We start from the raw sequence: 16,835 nt of genomic DNA on the forward strand, positions 1-16,835 counted from the left end.
ATCATGTAAGCATTTAATAAACCCAAATAGGCTGGTTTTGCTTCCAATATGGATTAATTATATCTGTACAAGGCACAGTTTTATTTTTACAAAGAAAAAAGAAAATCATTTTTAAAAATTTGGATTATTTGATAAAATGGAATCTATGGGAGATGGCCATTCCGTAATTCGGAGCTTTCTGGATACTGGCTTTCAGGATAACAGATCCCATACCTTTATTGTCTTTCACTTTTGGTTACTTGTCCAATTTTGGCAGGAACAAAATCCATATCATAATATTATGGCTGAGGACTGAAACAGGGTACATGGTTACAGTCAACTCTAAACTCTTTCCTCCTCCTCCCTTTCTTCTCCTTCTTCTTTTTTCTTTCATGATTGTTTATATACTGTGTAATATATGTGTGGAGACAAATCTGAAGACTAATGAGTTTAAATGGTTTCAGATTACATGGATGTTACTGTTAGGCACATATATGAGCTATGTTACCATGCTCCCTTCTTCGCTTTCTTGGACTACTTCAGAATGCATGTACAAACCCTGTCTGTAATGTCTCTTTTTCTCCACAAAAAATAACAATTATAAGTTACAAAAAAAAATTATTATGACTGAGGGCCAAAGGTTTCAAACTCTGGCACAGAAACAAGATACTTTAGATCTGTAATTTGATTTTTACTTTTTTTCTAGAGAGCAAAGACCAGAATTAAATATTTTGGTATACAGGTACATACTGTAGGTATATGTGGGTACAACATTTAAAAATGTCTGTGGTTGTGACAATATACAGTGACAACACAATAGCATCACTACAGCAATACACAATCTGTCGCTGGAGGGAAAATATAGGTCATTTTCTGTTGTTTAAACAGGCAAGATATATTCTTTGGCTCTAAACTCTGTATCTCTGTATTTCAGCCTTTAGACCGCAGCATCCTTAACTGACCCCAAGATAGCAGAAATTCACTAAGTGCCTATACTATAGGTTCCATTTGCTTTATTTTACCAAGGAAAACGCAATGTACATGAAACATGTAGACACTAGCTGATATATGTGGTTTTTCTTGTGATTAATTCTGCTAGGAAAATGCAGGAGACATGAACTGGTGTATGTATGATGTAAGAACATTTCTGCATTATTCATGAAGTTGAGTACAATATTAACCCTTATTCCTTCCTATAAAATAATATGGGTTCATATAGAGATGTTAATTCCCGGTGATAACTCTGAGCCAGAGAGGCACGGTGACCCAGACACTTATACTATATGGGATCTCTGTTTGGCAAACCATCAGCTGAAAAAGGAAGTAAAGGGAAGCATCTGTCATGTTCAAACCTCCAGAACTCGCTCTCAGTTTCAGACGTGTTTGTAATATATCTTATATATATATATATATATATATATATATATATATATATATATATATATAGAATATCAAAACATATTGATACTCACTTACACGTTTGTCATTATGACAAAGTGATTAATATACATGACTTATAGAAACACAGGAATTCAAACAATTATTCATAATTATGGCTCTATAATGTCCGAGACTAATCAATAGTTCTATTAGCCACTTTGGCCAACATTAGAATTTTATTATAAACTGGCCCCATAACTTGTAAAACTGGTCCACTATTATAGGATACAGTTAAATATTACTAAGGATACATATAGACATTTGGACATTCTCAAAGGAGCATTTAATTGATTGCAATGTTTTACTGAACTATAAGACATTTGCCTACTGTTAGTAATTGAGCTCTTTTGTCCATACCTCCAAACAATTAAATAATTGCTATAGTTTTGTCAATTCCTCATTCTAAATATCCTAAAATATGTTAGTGGTTGTTGGTGTGCTTACTTTTTTCAAACAACATAATAACCCACTATAGTTATAGATTTGTCTCAGGACTGTGAGTAAACTGGTGCCTTTTAGTCTGGAAAATCAGCCTTGCAGCAACACTGCATACTTATGGTATGAATGCATGCATACAAACACACAAAAGCGCATAGGCACGCACAAAAGAAGAGGTTTCTGCAACTAGGTCACATCATCTCTAAAAATAATCTGTATTTTAATCCTGCTGTGGATTGCAGATGTCTAAAACAGCAAAGAGAATACTGATTACACGCATTCCCAGTAATAATTTATCGCCCGATCCTGTAAATTGTGCCTAATGCCTCATACAATAAATCATTAAATATGTTTCTTACATTATACATAACACAATTACTGTAAATTATCTGTGTAAAATACTGACAATATTCACTACAATAATGTTAAAATTATAAAATTGCTGTTGTATAAGAAAATGCTGAATGGCATTTTGGAAGTTGAAGCTAAAAAACAGAGGGCAGTAGTCTACACATGACATGTTTTTTTTTCTCAATCTGATTGGTTTATCCTTCCTGTATTCAGGCCCTCTGTCTACCGACTCTAAATCCTTCCCATGGGCTGAAACTACCTCCTGTGGGCAAATCAGAGAATTACTGCATTCTTTATAACTGTGCTCAATTGCCAATGTTGCACTACAAGGGAAAATGTTTCTACAATGTATGCTTAGTAAAATGCCAGCCAAGCGGGCTAATGTTACAGATTTACTAGCAATGTTACATTTCTGATTCCACACCTGTCCCACCTATGATCCACACCAGTCCCTTCTCTCAACTCCCCTTCTATCCCCTGCCTCCTCTATAATCAAGCCCTACTCATGTAATCTGCACCTTTATGTCTCACATGCTCCCATTCACGGCTCTTCCCTACCCATCCCTCATCCCTCATTCCCTTTTTCTTACTGGCTGGTATATCATCTAACAAAAGGAGGCAAACCTGACTGTGTTAGATGAAAAAAAAAAACATTCAAAATTGCAGTGATCCCCAAAAAGTGGTTTGTGAGTAACATGTTGCTCCCAGTGACTCCAAAGCAGGTTCTTAATTATGAATTCCAGTCTTGAAGGCAAGTTTTGGTTGCATAAAAACAGGTGTACTGCCAAACAAACCCTTCTGTAGCTTGCCAGTCCATATAGGGCATAACACATAGCCAATCAAAGCCCTTATTAGTAAAAAATAAAAAAGTTGGGGAGCCTGCAACATTGGGATACGTAATAACTAGTGCAAAGTCTGCTCCAGGTTTGCAGAAATTGCAGCCAGGTAGAATGTATAGCTTTCTTGTATAAAACCAAAGATCTGATTGTTGCTATGGGTAACTAGACATGTTGCACCTATTAATAAATTGTCCCCATACTTTTATGAACTTGGTGTGCCTGCTGTCCTGTATCAGTGGCCCTGCCACTCAGTGGTCTGGTCCTCTACAGTAGCTAAGTGCTAAAATACTTTGAGCATGACCAGTGACATCATCACCATTTATTAATATGATGCCTTATGCCTTACCTATACTAAGATCCAAATGAATTGGGTTGACATTCTGACTTTCTACAGTCAAATTTATCAAGGGTTGAATTTTGAATTTGAAAAACTTGGAAATTGGAATTCAAAAAGAGCAACCGAAATCGAAGTTTTTTGGCCAAATAGGTCCGTTTTTTTATTGAATAGGTCAGTTTTTGGTCAAATTGTACGAATCAAAGTAACATGGCATTCGATCGAATTCAATTCGAAGTTTTTCCAGAAAAAAACGTTGATTTTTCAAAGTCCACCAATTGACTCCAAATAGGTTCTAGGAGGTCCCCCATAAGATAAAACAGCAATTCGGCAGGTTTTAGATGGCGAATGGTCGAAGTCGAATTTTTAAACAGACAGTACATGATAAATTTCAAAATCTGAATTTATGAATTTTTTACTATTCCCATAATCGAAGTACACAAAAATTAGCTCGAATTCAAACTTTTTAAATTTGAATTTTCACTTTTCACGACCTTTTGCCTCTAAAAAACCAATTAGGATTGTGTTGCAATCAGCATAGAAATTTGGGGGCCGATTCACTAACTTCGATTGAAGGATTCGAAGTAAAAAAACTTCGAATTTTGAAGTGTTTTTTGGGCTACATCGACCATCGAATGGGCTACTACGACCTTCGACTTCGAATTAAACTATTCTAACTAAAAATCGTTCGACTATTCGACCATTCGATAGTCTAAGTACTGTCTCTTTAAGAAAAAACTTTGACCCCCTAGTTCGCCATCTAAAAGCTACCGAACTCAATGTTAGCCTATGGGGAATGTCCCCATAGGCTTTCCTAAGTTTTTTTGATCGAAGGATATTCCTTCAATCGTTGGATTAAAATCCTTCGATTTGAACGGTTCGAAGGATTTTATTGTTCGATCGAAGGAATAATCCTATTTGCGCTAAAATCCTTCGACTTCGATATTCGAAGTCGAAGGATTTTAATTCCCAGTCGAATATCGAGGGTTAATTAACCCTCGATATTCGACCCTTTGTGAATCGGCCCCCTAAGTCATGCAACAACTCCCTCACCTTGTTCTATTGTGAACTGATGGTTTCTAGGATTTAAGGCTCTGTACTTTGCATAAAGTGTGATGCACAAACTCTCTAAAAAAACAGAGGGATTTCAAGCCTGGAAATTGACCACAATAAAACAAGAAAAGGGAGGAGTTGCATGACTCTTGAAATCAAACAAAACCACTGAACATAACAGAATTACTAGTAATACATAGGACAGGTATGGGATTCATTATCCAGAATATAGTGAATAAAGTACCCCCTCTTGTAAAATATAAGGATATTATAAGTTACCGAGGAGTTTCATGACCATATAAAAACACGAGGCCGAAGGCCGAGTGTTTTTATACAGGTCATGGAACTCCAAGGTAACTTCTAATATCCTCATATTTTGCAACTGGGGGTACTTTATTTATTATAATACACAAATTTCAATGAGTCGTGACAGAAATGACATCAGAACTCACCGTTTATAACTGATGACATCAGAACTCACCGTTTATAAGGATATAATTTACAGGATATTCATGGCTTTTGTGTATTATATATACTATATATATATATATATATATATATATATATATATATATATATATATATATAGATAGATAGATAGATAGATATAGCTATATATATATAGATAGATATATATAGATATATATATAGCTATATATATATATAGTATATATATATATAGCTATATATATATATATAGCTATATATATATATATATATATATATAGCTATATAGCTATATATAGCTGTCACTTAAAGAGATACTGACACAAGAAAATAAACACAAAGACATATTAAATTTTTAAATCGCTTTTTAAAGAAAGAACTTACGGAAACTCTGTTTGTGCTCCTCTTCCGAAAAGGCGACACAGTGACGATCCATCGTGCGGTGCTCGATTTCTCCTCCCTGGCTATCTCCTATAAGGAAGGAGAAATCGAGTGATGCACGATGATCGCCGGATCGCCTTTTCTGAAGAGGAGTGCAAGCAAAGTTTTGGTAAGTTATTTCTTAATAAAGGCTTAGTGATTTAAAGGTTTCATTTGTCCTTGTGTTTTTTTTTTCGTTCTATACTAACAAGTTTTTTATTTTTTTAAATGTTACTGGTCCTTTAAGAAGGGACAGTCAGGTTGACAAAACAGTCAGGTTTAGGAGCTTTAAGTAACAATTACTTACAAAAGCAGAACTACTGTATCAGCGAAAAACGATGAGCTAAATTCAAGTTTACATTTTTTAGGGGGTTATTTACCAAAATCATTTTCTGAAAACCACACCGACCAAATCCACACAGTTCCCCCGCCCCCATTTATTAATAAATGTTCAGGAAAATTTCTTGTTTCGGAATTGTCACCAAAACCTGTGATTTTTTTCGGATTTGACACCCAAAACTACAAAATCTTCGGATTATCAAATGAAACCCAACTGGACATCTGCCGTTGACTTCTACATAAACTCGGCAGGTCTGAGTTGGAGTACTTTTTTATTCAGACTTTTTAACACTATAAGGGTTTAATAAATCTAGAAAAATTCATGTTTTTTTTCTAAGAAAAAATGTTGGTTTTCCCCTTTACAAGTCTGACCAGAAAAAAAATCGGACATTAATAAATAACCCCTTAAATGTCAGTATGATTTTAAGAGGACTTTTTACTACAAAATTTAATTCAGCAGTGGAGATTATAAATTTACAAAGTAAAAGTGATACCCATGGTAGCTCCAAGCATGTATTTGTCTGTGTTTAATTCACAAAAGGTTTAATAAATAATAAATAAGTTTAAATTTCACTAGCTAGCTGGCAGTCTGCATTTATAGTAAACCAGCTCTTTGATGGTGCTACTATTCGGGCAAAGTAATCCAGAATAGTCATGGGTGAATTTGTCCTGTTTTGATTTGGCGAAAAATTTGTGAATTTCCAGCGAAATTCGTGAAACGGCTTGACGTGCGCCTATTTTGTCAAATTGCATTAAAGTCAATGGGCGTGTTACATTTTCGCTGCAATTTTGCAAATTTATTAACCGGCAGCTAAACATGGAGATTCGCTGAGAAATTGCGCCATCACTAATCTAGAATCATAAGTGCCTACCTTTATAAATGCTAGTTGTTTAACTCTTGCCTGCCTGTTTCCCAGCCACCTTGTGAATATATATTGTATCATGAATTTGAACTCTGAGAGGTATATATTTCTTAACCTTGGAGACAAACATCACCCGTGATTGCCCATGGCAAACAATTAGATCTTTGCTTTTGTTTTCTAACTTGTAGGTGACTGTTCAAATATAATTGCTGATTGGTTGCTATGGCCAACATCACCGGTGATGTTTGTCTCCAATGTTAATAAATACACCCCTAAATACAACTCTGATCTCCACTAATTCAAATTGACAGAAAGAATTTGCAGACAATCTCTAAAGTTTGCTAGATCAATTTACAATTACAATAACAAATGTGGAATAATTGGGGGGGGGGGTTGGGTTGTTGTATATTCCAAGTTTTTAATAAATATGTTGTTAATATGCAATGAAATAACAATAACTTTTACTCCTACCCATAGAATTATACAGTCCTGATATAGATTAATTGCCCAGCTGCGCTTTTTCAGGAGTTTGCTGGATATTTCTTGCCAAATCTCCACTCCAGATCCACATTTATACAGTGTATATAAGCACTATTGCTTGAGCACCCCCTCCTTCAGTTGGCTGTGCTATATAAATACCAGGGCACTGCACTGGAAGGGAAATTAGAAAAGCAGATACTTAAAACTGTAAATTTCAATATAATACATGTTTCTGGGATTTTTCAACAGCAGCAACTAGGACGATGCTCCCTTACTTTTAGGGCAAACTAAACTAAAGAGCTACATATGATCACTCAATAAAAAAAATAGCTTGGGGTTTTGGCTTTTATCCTAACAAACCTAACTTATTGTTGAAATAAAGATTTTTACATTACCTCTGTGCTTATATCCCACAAGGAAGTATGATTTAAGCAATGATTAATCACTGTTGTTTAATAAGACTGCATTTGCCATAAAAAATCCATGGGCAAGCAGAGATTCTCTCCAGGCAGTCTGTGTACATGTTAAACGCAATTTTCATAAAGACCTTGTCCAATTTCTTTCATGTACAGGGGCAGCTACCATTCAAACCATAATGTTAGTGAGTAAGATATTAAACAAAACCGTTAGTGAGTTAGATATTAGAAATAAAGATTTTGTACATAAAGGGCTATGGAGTTGTTATTGGTCTCTATCAAACCCTTGGTTGTTTAGTTAAGAATAAACTGATCCACAAAGTTCTTGATAAACTCAAGAAAGGCTTTATACAGAGCCAGTCTCTCAATAACTTCAGCACATATCAAAGTTGTTCCCACAGTCTTTATTATATTAAATAAATCAGTGCACCCTCCTGAAATACTCTTTCCTGAGGGACCCACATAGCTTCATGGGTATCCAGTTGAGGATAGGGCACACACCAAAGAATCCTGCCAATAATATATTTGTGGGTAACAAGTCTTGGCCTTGTCACTGTGGCCCTGAACAGAAGTGCAACTGGGGTACAGACCCCTATTTACTACTTGGAGAGGCCAAAACCATTTGCCTACTCCTAACCAGTTAAGATGAGCTCCACAGAACCTGCACTGACACTTGCTTACCTATCTATAAAAGAGGCCTGGGTGAAGAGTTGCCTCGGTCATATAACATCCCCAGGATTGTCTCCTTTCTTTGATTGACAGTGGAGAACTGGTAAAGCCGTCTAGCCAAGGTAATAATAATATGCTATTAAGTTCTCTTACACTTCCCACCCATGTTTTACATTTATGTCAACAGTTTGGTTTTGTTGAAGGACCTGCTGTTCTTTATGATATATAAAAGTGCAAGTTATATTAAACATGTGTATAGTGTCTGTTGTATGTACAAATAAGTGTGTAATTGTAACATGAGTGTAAAATGTAAAATTATAAAATGAGTGTGTAATTTGTCTGCTTTACCTTTATTATAGGAACCTGCACTGCATGTGGTACACATTGTGCAAACTATGGTGAGTTTCACCTCTAGACTAGAGGGATTCAGATGATATTAAGTATTTTTGCTGTTTTATGGTTTGCCACTTGGGCTGTGTAGGGACTTAATTTAGCTACAAAGCCGCAACTGCTTTGTACTACAAGCTCACCGAATAAAGCTTTATATTCTTTATCTTTAATTTTATTGACTTTAAAGACTAATACATGGTGTCAGAAGTTAGCTTGTGTACTTGCTACAGCTCCATTTACAACTCACTTCATAAACTGCCTTTCTGATATAAAAATGGTGTAACCCTTAAGGTAACTTTTTACTGTTGTATGTAGTTTAAAGTGTTTCTGGTGGAAAATATATGGTCTACCACAACATCCAGTTTTAGCACTGTATACTTCCTTTCTTCTATTTGTTCTTCTTTTTTGCTTTTTATAGTCATTGTATGGTCACCTTTTTATGAAACTTTTAACCTCTAACATTTCAGGGCAAAGTGGGAGGAAAGTTTTGAGGAAATGGTGTCTACACGTCACATTCATAAACCATTTTGCTATTGTTCAGAATTCCGCAGTTCCTGGTTAAAAACGTTTTAGGGCCAGGATTTTGAGGCATTTGGGAACATTTTGAAAATGTACTTTCATTTAATAAGATGATATCATGGTTCTCCATATGGTACTGAGAGAAAGCCCTGAATAGTCTGTGGATTAATTAGTTTCTGTTTTCCAATGCCATCTGGATAAAACAGTTTGAAGTATGTTTTGTGTAGTTAAAAGCCCATAGCATGAGTAATATATATCAGTCTAAATTTAGTATACAGGGTTATTTTAGGAATGTTTCCTAAAGTGTTAGGTTGATAAGTAGAAGATACACGTAAACTGTGGGTAGATAAAAGTATATTTCTGTTAGTCACTGTCCTTTTATTACTAATTTTATTACTAATGACGAAAAAGCGACTGCCAGAATCAGGCTGTGCATTGTCAAACCTTAAGTCAAATCTTATGAATGTGTCTCTTACATGGGCTGTGCAGATATAAGATAAGAGAGTAAAATCAACATTTGCATATATCATGCTTCCTGGAGAGTGTAAGGAATCACACATAATATTTAACAGCTGATACTACAGAGATGATATCCTCACTGATTTGCTTCTTCTTTGCTTCACTTCTTTTCAACTTTTTAGTCTGGAAGGTTCCATTTACGTAGTTTTTAACCCTCTTCAGAGTTAACATTAAAAATGTGTATGTGTAGGTATGATTAAGGGATTTTGGAGTAATTGGAATTATTTCTATTACTGATCTATACCAGGCTTCTCATTTTACCAGATAGGAATACTTAGCAGAATCCACTGTATGTAACATAACTACATTAAATTCTGCAGATATCAGCTTGACCCTTTGATTAATGTATTGGCATTAAGATTGACACCCTCGATCTAAAGTCTCGTTTAGTCATGACAGTAAATTAGTAAATAGCCATAACAATAATAAAAACTGATTAAGACAATTATCTGAAAGGATTAGGTATTAAGGTATGAAGATCCAAAAAATGGAAAGATCCATTATCTGGAAAGCTCCAGGGTCCTGAGCATGCTGGATAACAGGTCCCATACTGGTATACCAGTCATATATAAATCACTATGGGGCAAATTTACTAAAGGGTGAAGTGGCGTGACGTCATTTCGGCACTTCGCCGATTTACTAACGGCCTGGAGAAGTAGATAGACTCTAGCGCAACTTTGCACTCTAATGCCAGGCGTATATTTTGCTCTGGTGAAAGAGCGTTACTACGCAAATTCACTACGTTTTTTTTTTTTACTGCGCGTTACCTCTATAGCCAGACTTGTCTTCGCCACCTCAGACCAGGCGAAGTGCAATAGAGTAGGTAGGACTTGGTCCAAATTTTATTCTATTTTCTTTTATTAAGGTTCCCTGGACCTGTGTAGTATAATGTATTTGCTGCAACATATACGTCCATTGAAATTGAACTTCCCGCTGTATGCAAATTATCTAACATTAGTGCAACCTTGCTATGCCAGCTGTAATAACGCTAGCGCAACTTCACAAGCGTTAGGTGCCGGTGACGAAACTTCACAACTTAGTGAATTAGCGTTGTCTGTGCGAAGTTGCACCTGGCGAAGTGTGTAGAAGACGGCGAAGCCGTGGCTGGTGATTTTTCGCCTGTTAGTGAGTTTCCCCCTATGTGTGTTGCTCAATAAAGTAGCCAAACCTTGCCTTTTTTTTCCTTTTAAAACAACATTCCAATTCAAAGCACAACTAATACAGTTTGTTGAAACAGCATGTCACTGTATTAAGCAGAATGCTGAGTACAGCATTTCTGAAAAATGTTTCTAAACATTAAAATCAGATGAATAATGACGAAATATACGGGGCACATTTACTAAGCTCCAGTGAAGGATTAGAATGAAAAAAACTTCGAATTGGGTACTTCGACCATCGAATAGGCTACTTCAACCTTCGACTACGACTTTGAATCGAACGATTCGAACTAAAAACCGTTCGACTATTCGACCATTCGATAGTCGAAGTACTGTCTCTTTAAAAAAAACTTTGACTACCTACTTTGCCACTTTAAACCTACCGAGCATCAATGTTAGCCTATGGGGATCTTCCATAAGCTTTCTAAGCTTTTTTTGATGGAAGGAAAATCGTTCGATCGATGGATTAAAATCCTTCGAATTGTTCGATTCGAAGGATTTAATCGTTTAATCGATTTTTCCTTCGATCGTTCGATTGAAGTATTTGCGGTAAATCCTTGGACTTCGATATTCAAAGTCGAAGGATTTTACTTCGAGGGTCGAATATCGAGGGCTGCTTAACCCTCGATATTCGACCAATAGTGAATGTGCCCCGTAGTGTAGTCCATTTGCCCAACCTACATAATGAGAGAAACAGAAAAGAATATACCGTAACTGTAAGGGCAAAAGATATAACACCTATAAAATGTTGTGTGGGAAGTGTAGATTGCAGCAATTAAACACATCCAAAATAAGTCAAACCCTGCCTGTAAGGTGTTAAAAGTCATTATTTTGCAATATGCTTTAAATATCTTCTCAAACTAATACATTGTTTTGCTAAATAAACACAGAGAGAAGGCACAAATGCACAAAAACCAGTAAGGAATTGAACTATGATCAAAACAACTGTTTTTTAAAACATTATGTTCATTTTACAAACAAAGAATATGTTTGTAAGCCAATAAGTCTTTTGTGAGCAGTGAGATCACACAACAGGTAACTAGGGAAATGTGTATATAAGCCCCTCATAAAAATTTCCAGTGGAATAGTATCCCTGGGTCCCACAGTCAGTCCTATTTGGAATCTGTGAGCAGTATACATATTTGACAGACAGGTGGAAGGAAAGCTCAGAACTACCTTTCTGCTAACAAATCCAGGTACTGTTCGCAGATTCCTGTTACCTGCTCGTGGTTGAATGCATCTGGGGCACATTTACTTAGCTCGAGTGAATGAATAGAATAAAAAATATTTCGAACGTTTTTTTTGGGTACTTCGACCATCGAATTGGCTACTTCGACTATGAGTTTGAATTGAACGATTCGAACTAAAAATTGTTTGACTATTCGACCATTCGATAGTCGAAGTACTGTCTCTTTAAAAAAAACTTCAACCCCCTACACCTAAAAGCTACCGAGCATCAATGTTAGCCTATGGGGAAGGTCCCCATAGGCTTTCCTAGGTTTTTTTGATCGAAGGAAAATTTCGATTTTTCCTTCGATCGAACGAAGGAAATGCGGTAAATCCTTAGACTTCGATATTCGAAGTCGAAGGATTTTACTTCGACGGTCTATTATTGAGGGTTAATTAACCCTCGATATTCGACCCTAAGTAAATGTGCCCCCTAGTGTTAGCAGCCGAAAAATGTTATAGAATATGAAAGGGAAGAAATGGAGATAAGGCATTTGAGAAAGCAGAAGGAGCAAAGGCAGAATAGATTACAAAAGCTAAGGGTATAGAAACATTGGATGTGAAGTTTAGAAGGTGATAGAGAAAATAAACAGAAAAAGAAAGGTATGTGAGTATAATCAGAAAGTGTGTAGAAAGACTAGGTAAGACTGGTCAGACTAATAAAAAACGGTTAGAGATCAGAGCAAAAGGGTGAGATATGATGAAGGAGGAGTTCTGGTGAACTTGGCCAAAATACAAAATGGAAATATGCAAGGAAGAATCATTTAGAATGACAAACTATGATTAGAAAAATTTATAAGGAGGGAAAAGTATGAGAGAAACCCATACAAATCAAGAAAAAAGTGTGAACACAAAGAATATCAGACCTGGAGCATTAAAAGAGAAAACAAGGTGCAATAAGAAAAAGATAGGCAGTGAGCTGCACATGATATGGGTATAGGTGGAGCACTGCATTGTTGTGGGCTTGTACCATGTCTTCTCCATATCTAGTTCACTGCAAAATTAAAGCAGTTTAAAGGAGAAGGAAAGGTAAAAACTAAGTAAGCCTTATCAGAAAGGTCCATCTAAATATACCAGTAAACCCCAAAAGTAGTGCTGCTCTGAGTCCCCTGTCAAAAGAAACACTGCATTTCTTTCCTTCTATTGTGTACACATGGGCTTCTGCATCAGACTTCCTGCCTTCACCTTAAACCTCATTGCCCTGGGCAAGAGCATGCTCAGTTTGCTCCTCTTCCCCCGCCCCCTCCCTTCTCTACTGAAATCTGAGCCCAGAGCAGGGAGAGACTCAGACAGGAAGTGATGTCACACCATGTTAATACTGCAGCTCCTATCCTAAACAAACAGAGTTTCTAGACATTCTACAGAATAAATATAGCATTCTAGCTTGCACTATTGCAGCTAATCTATTGGCAATAAAATACCTCCGTAGCTTTCCTTCTCCTTTAAGGTAATTGGCTGTTACTAATACTGACTATAACACTTGATGAGTACAAGAACACACCTGGGCTAAGAAATCATCACATACTTTCTCAAAATGTATCATTTAAAATCTCCTGAAGACTGCCTGTCCATATTGTTTAGAAATGTAAATATAGCAAAATACATTAGAACCTCAACTTTATTTCATTGGGGTTTTACAGGATTCCCAGAGTTGATGCGTTTTTGACACGGTCACTGTAAAATCAGGGTTCTACTACAAACAAATAGCAAAACATAAAAGAGTAGCTGCTCAAAAGCAAACATACATTTGTTAGACAAACTGGTACTGTATATAAAAAAACTGTATGATTTTAAAAACAACATATAAATTATTTTGCAAATATTTTCTCAAATTATTCTTGCAAACCACATAAACCTACAAACTTACAATTTTGGCACCATAACACAAAGGGGAGATTTATCAAAGTTCAGATTGGTATACCTTTTATTTTGAGTTATAATGTTTAGTTTGCATTTTATGGACATTTTCACATTTTTTTGCCAAGTTATTGATGCATTTTTCCACTTCCTCGCTGTTCTTAACCTTGTAAGTCAGCTTCCAATTCAGTTACCAAACGGAGAAAGTTTTTAAAGCTGCAAGAAAATCTAACATAATTCAAATCTATAGGCAAATTGGGAAGGGGTAAGAAAATGGTTCTAAAGAAAGAAAAATGCTGGACATCCTGGACTGCTTTTTTATTACTAATACTATAAAGTGAAAATAAACCAGAATGATTTTTCAGCCTTTGATAAATCTGCCCCAGATTCTACTGAATAACTTAAGAGCAGCTACACAGCTAAAATAAAAAATGAAATAAAAGTTTCTAACCACTTTGTCCTCCTTTCGGAAAGCATCCAGGGAAGCAAAAAGAAAGAAAATTAAGAAAATAAATGATAAGCAGGTATCACTAGGCAAGTTAAAGAGAGAGAGAAAGAGAGAGGACAATAAAATAAACTGCATAAATACAATGTCTTCATTGTAAAAACAGTTCAATATTTTATGAACTGAAAACATTTTTTAATTTTTTTACAAAAATAGTTATAGCCAATAAATCAGCCTGAAACACACCTTTTCTCAGCACATTCTTTCTATATTTAGAGGAGTACAATGTACTGGTACATTGTTGTTTTTTTTACATAATATGTCTCCTTTCATATAGTAGTGATCCTAGTGTTTTAGTTTCAGTATTTGTCTTAGTTGTCCCTACCCATATAAAAAGAAAATAAAAAAGAAGGGTGTTACCTATTTTTACTTCTTGGAATTACAGGACATGTTTTCAGTGCATATCACTATAGTTTACGCAAACTGACTGAAATCTCATTACATTTTAATTACACTCACGTTGTTTGAACGCAGAGAAACGCGACCTCCACATCGGGCACAAAACTTCGTACGGCAGTAGGAGCATAAATGGCCACAGCCATCAGCAAACTTTGTCTTGTGGCAGATACCACACGTTGGTGCATCATCCTTGTGCTCTCCTGGGTAGTGGCGTGTATCCTCATCTATTTTTCTGATTTGCTCTTTATAGCTTTCAAATTGTTGATGGAGTCTCCTGAACAGGGAAAAATTTTTTAATGAAAATGGAGAAAATACATAATACAAGAATTCAAAGCAATCATTGCAAAAATACATGTGCATACTATGTGCAAAATTAATTATTTCATCCTGAAATCTTCACTGAAATGAGGAAAACATTTACTGCCGGTACCAGAGCCAGGCCTAAACAGATTGTGGTTGTAGGGAATTCAATTATTGGGTGGGGCTGGGCATCACCCAACTGTCTTAGTACATATTGGACAAACTTAATGGTGGATGGAAGACCTTAAAAAGTGATTTCAGGCATCTAGGCTCTTAGATTAAAGGAAGGTCTTCCACTGTCACTTTTACTAAAATATTGCCTGTGCCATGTGCAAGTTTAGGAAGACAGCAGGAGCTTAGGGAGCTAAATGTGTAGCTCAAGTATTGGTGTAGCGATGAAGGGTTTGGGTTCCTAGAGTCTGAGCTGATTTTTCCTTGGGGTACAACCTATATATACATGACAGACTTCACCTCAATGGAAGGGAGTCCATTGTGCAAGGGGAAAGGTTGGAGTAGTGTTTAAACAAGGCAAGGGGGAGGGGGAGGTAGCTAAAGAATTATGGGGATTCTAGGGTAGACTGGGCAGTGGGATTAGTAAAGTGCCATGGGAGAGGAGTGAGGGGGGCATACAATTTACCAGCTAAGGAGGTCCCTCTGTTACAAGGAAAACAGGCTAATACTAACTTAAGATATGGTATCACTGAGACATGGTGGGATAAAACATGTCAATTTAAATGGTTACATCCTTTTTAGGAGGGACAGAGAGTTTATAGAGGGTTTATAAAGGGTGGAGGAGTGTGTTTTTCTGTAAAGCCTGCTCTAAAGCCAGTGATCCCCAACCAGTAGCTCTCAAGCAACATGTTGCTCTCCAGAACGTTGGATGTTGCTCCCAGTGTTCCTAAAGCAGGTACATTTTTAATTCCAATCTTGGAGGCACGTTTTTGTTTCATAAAAACCAGATGTACTGCCAAGTACTGGATGTTTGTCACCTCCAGGAACTTTTTTCATGTGTGTGTTGCTCTCCAACTTTTCTTACATTGAATGTGGCTCATGTCTAAAAAAAAGGTTGGTGACCCTGCTCTTAAGAAACAACCCGATTTAACTGTAACTATGTAACCATCATCATCATTGATCATTAAAAATTCTAAAGTCTCTAGTTACTAGCTACAGACTAAAATTCCCAAGATATTTATATAAAGGAGGGCAGCTACAGCAGAGTGAGTTAAAATTTGGCCATGGCTCTGCATTACACAATATGATGTGAACCAGAATAATGTTTTGGAATTGGTAGCCATAAAACAATACGAACTCGATAATGCCCAATTAGGTTTGTAGTGATGGGCAAATTTATTCGCCAGGTGCAAATTCACGGCGAACTTACCTGTTTCCGGTAAGTTCGCCGTGAATTTGCACCTGGCGAATAAATTTGGCAAAAACAATATAAATGCACACTAAACTCTAATGGGCAGATTTAACAAAGGTGGAATAGTAAATTCAAATTTTCGAGTGTCAAAATTTACACATTTGAATTCTAATTCCCCTATTTGAAGCAGCGTAGGTGGTTCTTCATAGTGAGGACAGTGAGGTTGTGGAATGCACTGCCGGGTGATGTTGTGATGGCTGATTCAGTTAATGCCTTTAAGAATGGCTTGGATGATTTCTTGGATGGACAGAATATCAAAGGCTATTGTGATACTAAACTCTTTAGTTAGTATAGATATGGGTATATAGAATTTATGTGAAAGTAGGGAGGGGTGTGTGTATGGATGCAGGGTTTTCATTTGCAGGGATTGAACTTAATGGACTTTGTCTTTTTTCAACCCGATAGAACTATATATGTAACTATATTATTAAATAGCAACACTAGCCTCAGTTTCTCATTTTAGGTGTATAT

At 36.2% G+C, this 16,835-nt stretch overlaps 1 protein-coding gene and 1 long non-coding RNA gene across 13 annotated transcripts in view; one reads left to right on the forward strand and one right to left on the reverse strand.

Moving 5' to 3' along the window:
• LOC108717998 (regulating synaptic membrane exocytosis protein 1) overlaps nt 1–16,835 on the reverse strand; it is a 195,401-nt gene that overhangs the window by 136,314 nt on the left and 42,252 nt on the right. For all 12 annotated transcript variants that reach the window (XM_041564689.1, XM_041564688.1, XM_041564686.1 and 9 more), the window contains exons 2-3: nt 14,702–14,915; nt 14,189–14,200 (exon numbers count right to left, since the gene is read on the reverse strand). In XM_041564689.1, coding sequence (XP_041420623.1) covers nt 14,189–14,200; nt 14,702–14,915 — 226 coding nt within the window. The remainder of the gene's footprint in view (nt 1–14,188; nt 14,201–14,701; nt 14,916–16,835) is intronic.
• Nucleotides 1–16,835, forward strand: part of LOC108717999 — a 45,776-nt gene that overhangs the window by 28,131 nt on the left and 810 nt on the right. Inside the window, exon 3 of the long non-coding RNA XR_005961590.1 lies at nt 8,428–8,466. This is a non-coding gene — a long non-coding RNA (uncharacterized LOC108717999). The remainder of the gene's footprint in view (nt 1–8,427; nt 8,467–16,835) is intronic.

The sequence above is a fragment of the Xenopus laevis genome, chromosome 5S (genome assembly GCF_017654675.1).
Source record: "Xenopus laevis strain J_2021 chromosome 5S, Xenopus_laevis_v10.1, whole genome shotgun sequence".
Taxonomy (NCBI): Eukaryota; Metazoa; Chordata; class Amphibia; order Anura; family Pipidae; genus Xenopus; species Xenopus laevis.